General features: G+C 65.1%; 4 protein-coding genes across 4 annotated transcripts; 2 read left to right on the top strand and 2 right to left on the bottom strand.

Annotated features, from left to right (window-relative positions):
- Positions 1 to 167: 167 nt before the first annotated feature.
- MNEG_8298 (hypothetical protein) lies at positions 168 to 668 on the top strand (the record flags this gene model as incomplete). Its single annotated transcript, XM_014043232.1, has 1 exon — positions 168 to 668. A coding segment is annotated over one exon (501 nt), but the record flags the coding sequence as incomplete, so codon positions are not given.
- A 1,782-nt stretch (positions 669 to 2,450) lies between these two features.
- MNEG_8297 (hypothetical protein) lies at positions 2,451 to 8,417 on the bottom strand (the record flags this gene model as incomplete). Its single annotated transcript, XM_014043231.1, has 10 exons — positions 2,451 to 2,671; positions 2,964 to 3,251; positions 3,602 to 3,770; positions 4,059 to 4,165; positions 4,356 to 4,651; positions 5,081 to 5,305; positions 6,995 to 7,405; positions 7,559 to 7,815; positions 8,068 to 8,202; positions 8,367 to 8,417. 10 exons carry the CDS (start codon positions 8,415 to 8,417, stop codon positions 2,451 to 2,453), a joined length of 2,160 nt encoding a protein of 719 aa, XP_013898685.1.
- Positions 8,418 to 11,089: 2,672 nt separating this feature from the next.
- On the top strand, positions 11,090 to 11,628 carry MNEG_8296 (dynein light chain LC8-type; the record flags this gene model as incomplete). Its single annotated transcript, XM_014043230.1, has 2 exons — positions 11,090 to 11,262; positions 11,520 to 11,628. 2 exons carry the CDS (start codon positions 11,090 to 11,092, stop codon positions 11,626 to 11,628), a joined length of 282 nt encoding a protein of 93 aa, XP_013898684.1.
- Positions 11,629 to 12,246: 618 nt separating this feature from the next.
- MNEG_8295 (hypothetical protein) lies at positions 12,247 to 12,696 on the bottom strand (the record flags this gene model as incomplete). The annotated part of the gene is made up of 1 exon (XM_014043229.1): positions 12,247 to 12,696. The coding sequence occupies one exon, from the start codon at positions 12,694 to 12,696 to the stop codon at positions 12,247 to 12,249; it is 450 nt and encodes a 149-aa protein (XP_013898683.1).
- Between the last annotated feature and the right edge of the window lie 492 nt (positions 12,697 to 13,188).

Here is a 13,188-nt window from a genome sequence, read left to right as displayed (position 1 = left end):
GCGCGGCGCGGCCGGCGCTGCCCGCGCTCGCGGGGTCGTGGCGCGGGGCCCTGCGAGCGGCGCTCGTCGCGACGCTCGCGCGCGACGCGCCGGCCGCGGGGCCTGGCGCGCCGGAGGTGCTTCTCTTTGACCGCGAACGCCTCCATGCGCTGCAAAACGGCCTGCAGCGCCTGGTCGTCGCCGCGGCCGCGCTGCTCATCGCGCAGCAGCTGCGCGCAGCCGCGGGCGCGGCGGCGTGGGACGCAGGCGGCCGCGCCGCCGCGCGGCGGCGGCTCATGGTGGTGCTGTCGGATTCAAACATGAAGCTGGGTGATCTGGTGACCGAGATCACGACGCTCTGCAACGAGGGCGGCGATCTGGCGGCCCCCGTCGCTGACGAGGACCGCGTGAGGGGCATGTTCACGTCGATCGTGGACCCGTCCGGCGCGGCGTTCAAGTCCGTGCGTGCCGCGGTCTGCTCCGCGCTGCTCGCGCACGCGCTGTACGGCCGCGCGGCGCTCGCGCCGGCGGGTGCGACGGGGCGCGCCGTCGGCGCGGCGCTGGCCCGCGCGGGGGCGGGGGCGCTTTTTGATGACGTGGCGGCGTTGGGGGAGCGGGTGGCTGCGGTGGCTGGTGTAGTGGAGGCTGTGTGGGGGGACGCGCTCGAGGTGCTGCTGGCCGGCCACTGAGCCCCGAGTCGCGCCGCCCCTGACGCGCGCCAGCTGGCAGACAGCCCATGGTCAAGATCAGAGGTCAAGATCACACACAAACACACACTTCAGCAGCCCCGGTCCTTTTGCTTGATGATTGTTGGGCCCCTAGACGGTGCTGTGCCTGCATGCTCCACGGTTCCTTAGCAGGAGTGCGTGCTGCAGGGAGGGGGCCGAGCCTTGACTGACACCAGGCGAGGGGTGATGACGCGTGCACCCCCTGCCGCCCGGGCTGCTCCTGAAAACGACCCCGCCCTTTGCTTTCAAGGGACAAAACGACCCCCCGCCCCGCGCGAATTGCACGGGCGACGATAGCATTCGAGTGACGAGGGCCCCCGTGGCCCGCCAGGGCCCCTGATCCCCCTGATTCCCTCGTTTTCGGGGACACGTGCCGGGGCCGGCCGGCGGCTACGCCCGCTGGCGTGTGATGCGGGCCCCTCCGGCCTTTGGAGTCGCGTTTCGCGACAGCGCACTTCTGCAATTTCCGGCATGGATCCTGGCACGCGTGCGTCCGCCATGCATGCATGAGCATTGACGGCCCCTCCGACCTGCACTGCGAGCATTTGCTCCATCCCGCCCCCGCCCTCGTGGGCGCCCTGGGTTGGGTCATGAAAACGCCGGCGGCCCCTCGGCCAGCTGAGCCCCTTGGCGGATGCGCGGCGGCCCACCTGCGACTGCATGTGCTGCTGCCTTTCAAAGGCATTGGAGAGCTCTCTGCTCCTGTACACATTCCTGGCGGCGCGCCTGCCCAGCGGAGCGGCAGTTGAGCGACACTGTTCTTGTGCGCTGGCGCCGGGCTGGTTCCTGTACATATACAAGGGGTCAACCCCTGCCTACCAGCCCGGCTTCCGCACAAATTTATCATACGCGACGACATCAGCTCGACAGCTGTTGGGGTGTAAAACTTTGTTGGGCCCTCGTACACCCTGTGCTCGTGGCCGCCTGCGGCAGGCGAGGGTTGCGATGAGGGATGACCGATGTTGCTCAAATGCGGCGGGTGCTTCTGCCGTCCTTAACTTGGTTGATGCAATGGGGCAGCTCCTGTTGCAGCTGGGAAGGCGCCAGTCAAAGCTTTGCCAGCAGGCAAGCCACATCATCGACTCTCAGCTTGGCGCTCGGTATCGGCCTGAGCCCAGACCGCGGTCATGCCGATCCGGCTCTGCTGGGGGGTCTGTGCAAAGCCGCCGCGGCCCCCGTGCATCCGCAGTCTCACTGCCTCGATTTGTGGGGCTGACGGAGAGTTTTGTCGGTTTCCCGCACAACGAAGATGAGTGCTCCGCGCGAAACGACACCCCCAGCTCAGCCTGGCAACCCCTCCCCGCAGACAGTCCGCCGTGCCAGCGCCGATTTGTTGCTGAAACCCGCTCGCTCCGTTTGCGCCAAGTGCCGCCGATAGGGATGCGGGAGGCAGCGAAGCGTGCGGCGCCAACGCGTGCGTGCATGCGCACCCAGTGGTGAGGGCGATGTGGCCACAAGGTTTGAGTGGGTTCGGCTCACGGGGGTCAGCTTGCTCAACATTCAACCTCCAGCAGCACTTGCACACACACATGCACTCACACACACACGCGCGCGCGCAAGCGCGTGTGCAGCGTTGTGCTGCGACAGCGACAGTTGTTCGCCCCCCCCCCCTGCCTGATCATGCACACTGATTACAGCGAGGTAACAGGATTCAACGCGGAAGCCAAACAGTGCTGGGGCAGAAGTCATGCCATAAACTGCGAGACCCAGCCCTTGACCCTCAGCACACAGCGCGGCCCGCGCCTACTCAACCACCAGCCCGGGCAGCTGCGCCTGCAGCCGCGCCGCGCCCGCGCGCACCGGCCACCCGACCACCAGGCGCCGCAGCCGCGGGCAGGCCGCCAGGCCGGAGAGGGATGACTCGTCCAGCTGGAACTGGGAGGACACGTCCAGGATCTCGAGATCCGGGCATTGGGTCGCCAGCGCGGCGGCCGGCACCTCCAGCGCGCCGCGCTTGTCGCTCACTGCGGGAGAAGGGGCATGGATGGGGGGAGCGGGGGTGGAAGTGCATGGGGCAGCAGCAAGACTCTACAGGTTGCCGCCGGCTGCAAACAAAGCGCAGGCGCAATTACCGAAGTTGATCAATCTGGAAAAACAATTGAGCAGCCCCGCACGCAAGAAGGCGGGGGTGAGAAGGCGCGGCAGCAGCACGACAGCAGCCGTGCAGGGGCGAATGAAGCAGCAGCGCGCTCCAGGGCTGAGGGGTCGGGCCGCAACGCCCACCCAGCCGCAGCGCCGGTAGCGCCGGCGGCGCACCGTTTGCGAGGCGCAGCTCGGTCAGCCTCGGCCACCCCGCGCACGCGCCCGCGAGCCCGCCCGCGCCGCTCAGCCAGTTGTGGGACAGGACGAGCCGCCGCAGGCCGCGCAGGCCGCAGAGGGCCCGCGGCAGCGCCAGCAGCTGGTTGGACGACACATCGAGCTCCTCCAGGGCGGTCAGGGCGCCCAGGCCGTTACAAAGGGTTGCCAGGGAGTTTTTTGAGACGTCCAGGCGGCGCAGGGACGCGAGGCTGGAGACGCCGTCGGGCAGGGACTTGAGGAAGTTGCCTGGAAGGTGGGGGCGATGGGGGGCAGGGGGAACAGGGGTTGATGTGGGTGTTAGATCGCAAGTGTAGCCTGGTGGGCATTTTACAGGATTCGGTATTCAGCCTTTCACACAAATCAACCCCAAGCAGAGATATTAGCGCAGCAGCACGTGGTCATGGTCGCAAAAGCGCCCATGCATCCCCTCACATGGACCCATGCAACCATGCGAACGTGTACATGACCGCATGCACGTGCTGGTGTGCAGGCACTCACTCGCGCGCTCGACTGCAAGCACACACGCACGTGCGCGCGCGCACACACACACACACACACTCACACGCACACACACACACACATCTCCTCAAACCTACCTGACAGATCAAGGCTTGTGAGCCGCGTCAGGTCCCGCACCTCGTCCCTTACGTGCCTGATCTGGCAGCATCGCAGCCGCAGCTCCCGCAGGCGCGACGCGGGTGCGGCCGCCAGCTCCAGCAGGGGCGGCGGCGCGTGCACCAGGCACACATGTTCGATGGTGATGGACTGCGCGGTGGGTGCGCAGACCAGTAGAATGTATGAACGGTGCACAAGGACCTGGCCCACTGATAGATCAAGCTCAGCACTGACTTGAAGATCAGTTGATAAGACTTTGGAGACCCAAACGTAGAGGGGCAGACGAACTCAATGACAACCGAGCGCAGCGAAGGGCAGCTGCATGTAAGGCGGCGCCCCGACCATTCTGTTGCGCGCTGCCAAAGACCACCAGCGACAGACATCACGCCCGCAGCTCCCGCCCAGCAGCGGCCCCCCGCCGTGACCCCCATGGCGCACCTCCAGCTGCGCCAGCTCGCCGGGCTCCGCCCACACAACCGCCGGCTGGTCGTCCGGCCACGCGGCGCTCCCGCCGCTCGCGCGCGTCACTGCCAGCCGCCTCACGTCTGCGATCGAGCGGCGGCGCGCGACGCTCGGGTCCAAGACGTCCCTGAGTTTCGCAGCTGAGCACATGCGCGCAGGCTGTTTCGCATTTCAAATGAAAAGAGCAACAATCTGCCCACAGAGCAACTTCAGGCAGCTTCGTGGAAGGCATGCGGCGCATGCTGCGGCGCCAGGCGCGCCGCCGGCGCTCACCCGGCCCCAGCAGCCAGCCCGGCAGCAGCAGCACGGCATGGGGTCCCCGCTCCAGCGCCTTATACGCCCCCGAGTAGCGCCGCGCAGTCGCGGCGCGCAGCGCGGCGCGCGCGTCCGGCCCGGTCAGGTGCACGCCGGCCGACAGGTCGCGCGCCCACGCGAGGGCCCCCAGGTCGAGCATCGCCGCGAGCGGCAGCTCTAGGGACGCGAGGCGCGCCAGGCGCTGAGTCAGCAGGGCGCGGAGGGGCTGGAGGGCTGCCTCGGCGGCGGCCATTGTGGGGAAGCCGCATAGGGCCCTGCGACGAGGGGTTGAGGGGTTGGGGAGTTGGGCGGCATTTGGGTGGCATTTGGGTGTGTATGATTAAAATGATTTGTGGAGGTTGAGAGTTGGGCGGCTCGCGGGTGTGTCTATGTGGGGGTTTGGAGTCGGGCGGCAGGTGGGTTTGTGTCTTTGTTGAGGAATGGTGCGCTAACGGACGTTGGGGCGGGGGTCGCGCACGGACGATGCCCCAGTTTGTGTGTTGGAGTGGTGGGCAGGCAGCTGGTGCGATTGCTGCATACGGCAAGTGTGCTGCTGTTGGCGGAAGACGGGCTGCTTGGTTGGCTTCCAAGGAGAAGGTGCAGCCCCTCATGCCACTGCAGGGCACAAAGATGCCCTCGTCCGCTCGCACCGCAACGGCGGTCCTTCCCTGGCGGGCGCACGCGTGCGTGGCGCGCGGGCGCACCTGTCTGCGCAGCCCGCGAGCGACAGCTCCCGCAGCGACGGCATCCGCTCCAGCAGCGCGCACAGGGCTCCCAACTCGGCCGCGCGCGGCGGCGCGGCCGAGTGCAGTGTCGAGTCCACCACCGCCCTCGCAGCGGCGCATGACGCCCGCAGCGCGCCGACCGCAGGGGTGTCGAGGAAGCGCAGGATCTCCGCGACGACGTCGCGCGTGGCGAGCGCGGCGGGGCTGAAGAATGGGGAGGAAGAGGGGTCGTCGGGCATCGCATGCGGCGGCGGCACGGTTTGAACTTGGTCGAAAGGCAAAGCAGCGTGGCGGGAGTGAGGTGTGCAGGGCGACGCCGAGGTGGATCCTTGGAGGAAGGCCACACCTGCTCCGATCATAGCACCGTTTCTGCCGCATACACAATCCAGAGAGACAGCGCAACGCGGCCACAAGCTCGGGTCATTCGTTCTACACCATGCCGCTGCCCACCCCAGGTTGTCAGACGACGGCATGCCGCTGTCAGAAGATGGCATGCCGCTGGAGGCTCGAGTTACCGTACTGGCATCCATGCAGCCTGCACAGCACGCAGCAGCGCGGAACTCGCAATCGACGGTGCTGTATGTGTGCGCAAGATGTGTATGTATACCAGCACGACGCTTTGTGATATCACACCGGTGGCAAGAAGCCTGCCCAAGCCGCTTGTGCTGGCAGGGATTGAAGGCAGGGGCGTCACTTGGTACCGTCGCCAGTGACCTCCTCATGTCCAAGGTGTTCGCGCATGCAAATGTCAGCATGTGCAGGGGCAAATGGAGCCTAGCTGATCACGCGGCTACCTGCAGCACCTGCTGGCGCCACGACTGCGTGAGCGCCCGCCACGCCTGCAGCGTGCCCTCAACCTCCGCTGCAAATGCATCCATGTCTGGTGGTGGGCCAGGGCCACCGCCGCCGCCGCCACCGCCACCGCCGCTGCTCCGGCCGCCACCGCTGCACCTATTTGCAGCCGCTGCAGCCCGCCAAGCAGGCGCTGAGTCCGACCCGTGGCCAGACAGCCACCTCCCTGCCTGCGCGGCCGAAGCGCCGCTTGCCCTGTGGTTTCCGACCGCGCCAGCGCCAACACCAGCGCCGCCAGCACTGGGGTCTGGCGTGCGGCCCTGAACGACGCCGGCGCACTGCAGGCTGTCGCTACTGCCCAGCGCCTCCCCCCGCATGCCCGACAGCCGCGGCGCGCGCTCGGCCGCGCTGCCGCCCGACGTCCCCCGCTGCTGCTGCCGCCGCCGCCGCCACCAAGCCGGCGCGTGCTCGGGCGGCAGCCCCGGGCCTGCAGCTGCTGCGTGCGCCTTTGCGGCAATGCCTTGCAAATGGGCCTCGAGGCAGCGGCCATTTGGGTCGAGGGGCAGCCATGAGTCATGCGTCGCCTTGTAATGGCTTGCAGCGCGGAGAACACCCCCAGGGAGGCACGTCGCCAACGGCAGGGCGGCCACCGCCGCCGCAGGAGCGGGCGCAGCTGCGAGCGCCTTACGGCTGGACCCCATTGCTGGGTGTGGAGGCGGTAGGCCGCCACCACCGCCGCTGCTCATCTGCCGTGCCCCTGCCGCCGCAGTCCACTGCTGCTGCTGCTGCTGCTGCTGCTGCTGCTGCTGCTGATTGGCACATGCGCATGTCGGGACCATGACAGAAAGGCTGCCAGGCGCATGCGCCAGCGGGGGTGGCGCCTGCAGAGGGCCCATGCGTGTAATTGCGCCCTTCGCGCCATCCAACACCTGGGTATGCTGCTGCTGCTGCTGCTGCTGCTGCTGCTGCTGCTGCTGCTGCTGCTGCTGCTGCTGCTGCTGCTGCTGCTGCTGTCCGAGCAATTTATGAGGCTCGTGGAGCTGGTGCTGCTGATAATCATGCCTTGCCTGATGCAGCTGGACTGCGCTACCCCCTGCTGACTGCCCTCCCACATCCTCTTCATCCTGCTGCTGCTGCTGCTGCTGCTGCTGCTGCTGCTGCTGCTGCGTCTGCTCTTGGTCCTCCCGCTCCCCCATGCCCCGCTGCAGGCACGCAGCCTCGTGCGGGATGGCGCCCTGCTCCTGCTGCACTAGGAACCCCTGTGGGCCCCGCGTCTGCTGCTGCTGCTGCTGCTGCTGCTGCTGCTGTTGCTGCTGCTGCTGCTGTTGGTCTGCCTGCTGCTCATCCTGCTGCCGAGCCCGCCGCTCCGCCGCCGCCTGCTGCTGCCGCATGTGAGCCAGCGCGCCAGCCACCACCTTGGCCGCCGGCATGCGCCCCGCGGCCTGCATGGCGCACGACCCTATCCCCAAGTGCGACAGCTGGATGGCGCGACTCTGGTCAGGGAGCCGCCGCCTGGTACAAGAGGAGGTGCGGGGAGTGTGCGGTCTGGCTAAGAACGCGCCACTGCACAAGTTTGCGCGGGAGGCGTGCCTCGAAAATGATTCCATGCGAGGCGCTCAGCCGGCTGGCAGCCCACTCGGCCCAATGATCGCCGGCGTCACTCACTTGAACCGGCGCGCGAGGGGCAGCAGAATGGCCCCCCTGTTTGACGGGTCTACCACGAAGTCGAAAGTTATCAGCTTCATGTCGTCCCCGACCAGGCAGCCGCCCGACTTTGTGCGCACGAGGCTCGCCCACGAGCGGCTGGAGACGCCGATGCGGATGCCCTGAGAGTAGAGGTGCCACAGCAGCAGGCCGGAGGGCGTGGGCAGCACCTCGACGCAGCCCCACAGCTCCTTGCCGCGCCACCAGACCCGCAGGACCTGCGGGCGGGTGCGCATGGGCGGGCGCAGGGCTGCGCAATCTGGCATCATACTGATGACCAACATATCCCGCCACTGCGGCGGTCGGGCGGGCGACTGAACCACTCCGCGTAGCCCCGCTGCTTTCGCTCTTCCATCTGCGAGGACTGCTGTCTGCGTATCGGTCCAACATGACCAAAGCCGCCGCGGCCCCGAACGCCGTCGCCCCAGATGAGGTGGCCGTTGCGACGCGGCGCGGCGCGGCGCGCCGACCTGGTGGCTGATGTTTGGCAGGTTCAGCACGCGGAAGAACTCCGACGCGTAGGAGGGGTGGTCCAGCTCCCCCAGCGCGGTGCCCGGGCCGACGTGCTCCGCCTTGAACCGCGCGACCTCGCGGGCCAGCAGCCGCTGCATGCGTGGCGCACCGCAGCATGGGTGTTTTGCGCCTTGCATGCGTCTCATGGGCTCAGGATTTCATGCTGGCCTCAGTGACCCGACGGTTTCCCCTTTGCTGTCCCGCATGTGCCGCCTGGGCATCTCCTGTGCGCTCGCCATGTGTTTCGCGGCCGCACCTTTGGATAGGACCGCCGGTTCGTGTTGACCGAGTCGGCACGCGCAAACATCCCTGCCAGAGGCGGGATTGCAATAAGGCGGCAGGTCTTCTGCATCGCTTGGGCTCCGCTTGCGGGGTCCTCTTCTGCTTGCGGCAACAGGCCATCGACGCCCCATGGGCGGCCATACGGGCGGCGTTCGTGACGCGGGTAGCACCGCGCACAGCTCTCACCGTGAACAATCAGATGCCCATTGTTAAGTTTCAGGCATGTGGTGTACAAGTCCTTGATCTGCATATGCGACGCTTTTCGTGGGACACTGCGTGCTTCCCCCTTGCATGCCATGTGTGCAGCATGCATTGCAGTGCGCTTGCCCGCCTGGCGCTTGTCCACCCGCCACAGCGCGCATGTTCACGCTGCAGCGCCTTACACATGGAATCTCACCTCATCACGCGTCAGTTCGTGGGGGTCACGCCCTCCGAGCGGCAAGCAGCAACCCAACAGGGACATAGTCGTTGCCGTCTCAGCTCATGTATTGTTAATGTTGCCAAATACACTAGTAAAAACGCATTAATGCATTCAAGGTGACATACATCAGGATGCCCCCCCTACTGGCGATCTGAGCTATTATGCCTGGGCGAGTTTCAGGGCCAGCATCAAGTGTGATCAGAAAAAGAATTTCAAACGATGATGATTACAGTAACAAGGTTGGCACCGCAGGAGGGTGCAAAGCGGCTGTCGTATGTCACCAGGTGAGTCAATGCGTTGGCTCAGGCTGGCGCGCAGCTCACTGCAGCCAAGCCAAGCGCTGCCAACAGCAGCAACAGTTGTGTTGTCATGGCTTTAGGTTTGACGTGGCAGTTGCCTGCGCAAGGCATGTCGCCAAACGTAGGGACGCCTGCTTGTGGAACAAGCACAACGTTACCTTCGCTTCTTACCACCATTTGCATCCAGCCCAGGTGTCAGTTGGCCACACATCCACTTCACCATGTGCACTCTTAAGCCTGTGCATTTTGTTGCCTGTGCATTTTGTTGCTGTACCTGCGGGGCGCTCTTCAGATGCAGCACCGCAGCCTGTTTGAAGGCCACTTTGAAATGCTTGAGGCAAGTGCGGCAGTTGTATGTGTGCATACGATTCTACATGATGATGGGGCTGGTGCCTTCAACTGGAGCGCTGAAGCCATGTGAAATGCGTTTACACCTGCAAATTTCGACCTGGAGATGTGAAGCTGTGAAAGTGGGAAATCAAGACTTCATACCGTATGTGCCATTTTCGAGAGAAAGGTGGTCATGTGCCACCACAACCCACCAGTGGTGGGTTTTTCGCAGCTCCGGTGGAGAGATGGCTGTTGCTACAGCTGGCTAGCTACAATGTACAGACCGCCAATGGTTGCCGCAGCACAAACATCAAACAACTCTCACTTCGGCTTTGCCGCAGCTGCCCCCGGAGACAATGAACGCGCCCTGCCCCACACTCTCGGACGCCTGGTGTAACCCGTAAGCGCTGTCAAGGAAACCCACCAGCACCCTGGACTTGGTTGTCAGCCAGCCACCACAGCAGCTGCGAAGTTTTCGCCGCTTCGTGGAGCCTGGCCACTACACCAACTGTTACGCCAAACCACGTCCAATGTCAAATCTCCGTGCCTGGCTGGTTCAACGCCTGCGGGACGGGACGCAACTTGTTCTTGCATGCGCATGCGCTGGCATGCACGACACAATCGCTGCAACACGCGGGGCTGCGGACCGCACCCAGAAACCCTGGATGCGCCAGTGCTTGCAGATTGAGCCCTAGCTGTTGGAAGCAGGTTGAAACAACTCGTCAGACCCGTGCAAGCACAAGGTATACTGTCCTCCCGAAGGTTCTCCGGTGGTTGCATCAGGTCGTTCCCAGCAACGCTCGTGTTGCAAACGCACGCTTCCCGCCGTTGCTCCACGCCAACTCGGTGTGGTTCAGCTTCCCAAATAGTGTGCCCGCCGTCTTAAAGGCGTCGCTTAGGCACAAGAGGCACCGCGCATTTGCTAAACGTGGGTGGTGGGCCACAGCGAGGCTGCTGTGGTGTCCTGCGACAGCGTGGTTGCACGCATGAACGCAGGGCGCATGGCAGCCCGATGCAAGCGAAAGTGTGTGATTATAATAAATTAAGGCTGCTAGTGATGACTACATGGCCACTGATTATCTAATGGATTGTGTGAGCTCATCTGTCGTCGCTACAAACCTTTCTCAAACCGCATAAGCCGCCTTTCTGCTCGGCCAGAGCAAGCTGCCCGATAGGCTAGGTCCTGAAAGGTCTTTGGGATATATACGCTGAGCTCATTGGCTGACGCTCCCAGGTTGCTGCAGGTGTTGACTGCCCTGTCAGCGACAGCGTTGTCGAGCGCAACGGGATGGGCAACAGCAGAGTCCGGAGGGTCCCAGGGGTGCGGACCATGCCGTTGGCCAGACCATCACTCAGGTTGACGCTGCAAATCTCTACTCACGCTTGCCTTTTTCGTTGCATTGAAGGCACCTGGCACGGATTAGGGCTCGCCAGCTGCCGCTCAAAACACTTCTCAAGCAACCGCTCCTCTTTGGGCGTCACCCTTGCCCCAAACATATTGCTGGCAGCACAAACATCAATCTTGCACCTGTTTTATCGAGCCTGTACGCCCCCACATCGCGGTCTTGATTGCGCGCGCTTCCTGCTGCCCTGTTACGGCGGAGCCCCTTCCACTTTGTAGTCGTGCCCACGGCCTGACCTTTCGCCATGGCGTCCGGCGTGGAGCTGCGCAAGGCTGTGATCAAGAACGCTGACATGTCTGAGGAAATGCAGGCCGATGCAGTGGATTGCGCCACCCAGGCGCTCGAGAAGTACAACATCGAGAAGGACATCGCTGCATATATCAAGAAGGAGTTCGACAAGAAGTACAATCCCACCTGGTGAGCGCGCAGGATCCACCAAGCTTGATCTTGGCTTGCTGGCGCCCTCTTTTTGGCTGCTGATGCGCTCGGATACTGATCAATGACCTAAACTACTCATTGTGAAGCATCATGTGTGACGCCGTGCCACAACTGGGCTAGGGGCCCAGCGCAGTGCATCCGCGCCGCAGCGGTGTTGAGCTCACCACCCGCCTGACGCGCGCATGTGCGCATGCGCGCATGCGCTGCTCCCCTTGCCGAACCCGTTCTCCGCTCAGGCACTGCATCGTCGGCCGCAACTTTGGATCGTACGTAACCCACGAGACCAAGCATTTTATTTATTTCTATCTGGGGCAAGTGGCGATCCTGCTGTTCAAGTCCGGCTGAGCCAGGGCAAGCGTGGCGGCCGCCGCTGCAGGGCGCCCTGGGACATGGGCGCCGCGGTACAGATGCCGTGCCTGCCGGCGGCGGCTGCGGCGGCAGGAGCGTGTCAGTGCATGCTGCAAGCCGCTCGCGCGTATCATGTGCGGGCAGCCATGATAGATTGGCCTGTGGCGATCAGCGGGGACATGCGGCTGCTTGCACCTCAGGTTTTCAACCACCTTTTCGTAACCGACCTGCATGACGGCACGCGCTTTGTATGCGCTGCGCTCTGAGATAATGTCTGCAGGTGGCCTCTGGCTCCTCGCTACATTCTTATTGCGCCCAGCATTTCACAGCGCGCGACGCGCCCGCCTGCGCGTCACTGCGAACGCAACCGGCGGCTGCGCCGAGTGCGCCGTGTGCGCTTTGGCCGCCGCGCCACAACTGCTGACCCGTGCTTTTCGCATGACAACCCTTTTTTGCACCATGCCCAATCTCATTACCATTGTAACCGATGGCTTTGTACTTTTTAGCCAGCCAACGCAGGCGGGTTGCACCGGGTGAAACAGAGCAGGCACTGCAGGCCCCCACGAAGCTATGATTGTAACGGCTGCACCTCACAAGGCAAGGTGGGCGCGGCCCCTAGCTGCGTGTGCCCCGCAACCCCCGCCGTCGGCACTCCTCGATGAACTGCCGCTCGTCCGACGCCAGCAGGTCATCAAAGGGAATGACGGGCGCCTGGTGCTGCTGCTCCCCCTGTTGGCCCTGCTCCGCCCCGGCCGGCTGCTGCTGCTGCTGCTGCTGCTCCTGCTGCTGTTGCTGCTGCTGCTCTTGTTGGCTCTCGAGCTGCCGCGCCCCAGCCGCCGCGCCCACGCCCGCCGGCCGGCGGCTGCCGAGCATGCGCCGCGCGTACGCCTGGGGGTTCATGGGCTCAAACCCTGCGGGCATCAGCCAGCCCCGCTTGTGGTCCTCCAGCTGCTTGGGGGGCATGCGCCAGGGGACCATGTGCAGCGCGCCGAAGGGGTGGTCGGGGCCGCAGAAGACGCGCAGCTTCCGCAGGCGGTCGCGCTGGAGGTTGTTTTTTGGGAGCATGCCCTCCACAGCGCGCTTCAGGACCTGGCGGGAGTGCGTGTTTGTGTGGAAAGGGGGGGGGGTGATCGGGAGGAGAGCGCTGAAGCGTGCGCGAGTACTTGGAGGTGAAGTGCGGCGTGCGGCGGCACGACCGGGATGGGGGGCTGTTTCACCCTGAGCATCGGAAAGCCACGCAGTGTGCTTGCACGCGACCACCATAGGTCCCCACATGCGCCCACCGCGCGGTAGCTGCACACGAGCCGGGCGCGTCGAGCCGGCTTGCACGCGCCCGCACGGCGCGGCGCCCCCTGCAGGAGCGCCGCCGCCGGGCCGCGCGCTGCTGCTGCGGCGGCGGCAGTTCCGCCCGTCGGGGGCGGCGGCGCCCTGCGAGCCCCCCGCGCGCACCTGTGTGGGGTCCCTGCGCCAGAGCTCACGCGCCGTCATCTCCTGGAGACCGCCGGGCCGCCCTGACAGACGCATGGAGGGGGGGGATGCGGGGGTCGGGCGCGAGCG

The sequence above is a fragment of the Monoraphidium neglectum genome, assembly GCF_000611645.1.
Source record: "Monoraphidium neglectum strain SAG 48.87 unplaced genomic scaffold scaffold01560, whole genome shotgun sequence".
NCBI lineage: Eukaryota > Viridiplantae > Chlorophyta > Chlorophyceae > Sphaeropleales > Selenastraceae > Monoraphidium > Monoraphidium neglectum.
This window is presented reverse-complemented; position numbering and strand designations above follow the sequence as displayed.